Below are 2273 nucleotides of genomic sequence, written 5' to 3'. Positions count from 1 at the left end.
CTCCAGCCCCTCAGCAGCTTCACAGCCTCCACTGGACTCTCTCCAGTAGTTCCTTGTCTCTCTTAAATCATGAATCCCAGAACTGGACCAAATACTCCAGAGGTGGCCTCCCTGGGGCAGAGTAGAGGGGGAGGAGAACCTCCCTGGGCCTGCTGGCCACACTCTTAATGCACCCCAGGACACCATTGGTCTTGGCCATCAGGGCCTACTGCTGGCTCATGGGGAACATGCCCAACAGCACTCCCAGGTCCTTCTCCATGGAGCTGCTTTCCAGCAGGCCAACTCCTGACCTGTGCTTGTGCAGGGGGTTCCTCCTCCCCAGGTGCAGGACCCTCCACTTGCCTTGTGTGCAAGAAGTGTTCAGAAGTGTGCTGTGGGGGAAAGGTCCTCTGTGCCTGCTCAGCCCTGAGCTGTGGCAGCTGACTCCTCCAGGTCTCCACCAGGAGAACAGCAGGACCTCTGCCTCTCAACACAGAGACACCTGTCTTCTCAATTCCACACCAGGAAGGAGGAGGGGACCTGCCAGCAACTCCTCAAAGCAAACTGCTCAACCTACCTCTTCCACATACTGGTACATGATGGCTCTGACAGCCTGGATGTTTGTGGCATCCATCATCAGAGTGACAGCTTGTCCCTTCCGGATCTTCACCACACCCCTGAACACCTGCTTGTTGTTGTAGCAGGCAGCCAACGTGGCAATAGCCATCACCTGAGGAGAAACACCACCACAGCCTTCACCAGATGCACTGGGAGGAACCTTGGGGACAGTGAAATCCATGGCAAGACTCTCTGGAGTGAAGCCACAACCTCCCCGACCGCAGAAACAGCAGGGACCAGGAACAGGATGGAGACAGAAGAGGTGGAGGAGAAGAGAGCCTGATGTTGCACCACCTCCTTCCCCTCCACCTGCCCATCAGCTGGAGAACCACTCAGAAGCAGAACTCACCTGGGGGATGGCACAGAAGTTGAAGACACTCTGGTTCCTGAGGCGGGACAGGTAGGTGAGGACGTCAGGGACGTGGTGCAGGGCGTTGGTCACCAGCTCGTTCAGACACTGGACAGCCCCATCAATGTTCTCTGGCTTGGCAAGATCTGAGAGCTTCTTGGCATATCTGCTCCAAACCTAAACGTCAAGAGAAGGATTCACAAGTTGGAGGGTACGTTGGTGCCCTAAGAGAGACATCAGCAACGGTCTGAGCTCTGGGACAGCAACAAGAACCATCAGGGACCTACAAAGGCCTTGGCTTAGGAGCTTGCTAGGCTACAGAGAAGGGCAAGCTGTGGAGACATGAGAGTGGCCTTCCTCTAGGCAAAGGGATGGTAAAGAAGAAGGATGCAACTCATCTCCACATCTTCTCTGGGCTGGGCAATGAAAAGGTGCATCACACGTGAGGCTGATATCACAAAATCTTCTCTGAGACTGGTGAGGCACGTGGAAAACGGAGGGAAATGTTCTTGGAGGGGCTCAAGGAGAGCAGACAATGATCTGGCAGGCACAGGCAGAGCTGACCCTGCCTTTGGGAACAGAGCAGGGACCCTCTTGGGATCTCACCCTGTCTTATCCTCCCTCATGGCTAGAGCCAACTAGCAGAGAAGAGAAAAAGCTGCCAAAAAAGTTCTCGGCCCCAAGGGGAGACATGAGCTCATGCCCACCCCTGCACCCAGAGAGCTGCAGAGAGATGTGGAACTCCCCAGTCAGCTGCCATCAGAAGAACTGTTATACTCAGGGGTACACCCAGCAGCACTCATCTTGGCTGCCAAGAAGCTCAATGTGCACTGGCAGCCCCAAAGCCCCCCCCAGCCTGGGCTGCCCCCCCAGCAGCGTGGGCACAGGGCAGGGAGGGGATCCTGCCCCTCTGCCAGCTCTGGGAGACCCCCCTGCAGTGCTGGGGCAGCTCTGGAGTCCTCAGCACAGCAGAGCCAGGGAGCTGCTGGAGCGGGGCCAGAGGAGCCCCAGCAATGCCCCGAGGGGGGAACCCCTCTGCTGGGAGCCCAGCAGGAGAGAGTTGGGCTGGGGCAGCTGAGAGGAGAAGGCTCCAGCTGGGGAGACCTGCTGGGGGCCTGTCAGCATCTGAAGGGGCCTCCAAGAAAGCTGGGGAGGGACTTTTCACAAGGGCTTGTAGTGATAGGACAAGGGGTAATGGCTTTAAACTGGAAGAGGGGAGATTTAGATTAGAAATTAGGAAGAAGTTCTTTACTGTGAGGGTGGTGAGACACTGGCACAGGTTGATCAGAGGCTGTGGATGCCCCAGCCCTGGGGGGGCTCAGGGGCC

General features: G+C 57.0%; 1 protein-coding gene across 1 annotated transcript in view; it reads right to left on the bottom strand.

Moving 5' to 3' along the window:
• FDFT1 (farnesyl-diphosphate farnesyltransferase 1) overlaps positions 1-2273 on the bottom strand; it is a 6632-nt gene that overhangs the window by 1440 nt on the left and 2919 nt on the right. Inside the window, exons 4-5 of the mRNA XM_008945736.1 lie at positions 947-1123; positions 557-709 (exon numbers count right to left, since the gene is read on the bottom strand). Coding sequence (XP_008943984.1) covers positions 557-709; positions 947-1123 — 330 coding nt within the window. The remainder of the gene's footprint in view (positions 1-556; positions 710-946; positions 1124-2273) is intronic.

This window comes from Merops nubicus, unplaced genomic scaffold (assembly GCF_000691845.1).
Source record: "Merops nubicus isolate BGI_N331 unplaced genomic scaffold, ASM69184v1 scaffold11370, whole genome shotgun sequence".
In the NCBI taxonomy this organism is placed as follows: Eukaryota; Metazoa; Chordata; class Aves; order Coraciiformes; family Meropidae; genus Merops; species Merops nubicus.
This window is presented reverse-complemented; position numbering and strand designations above follow the sequence as displayed.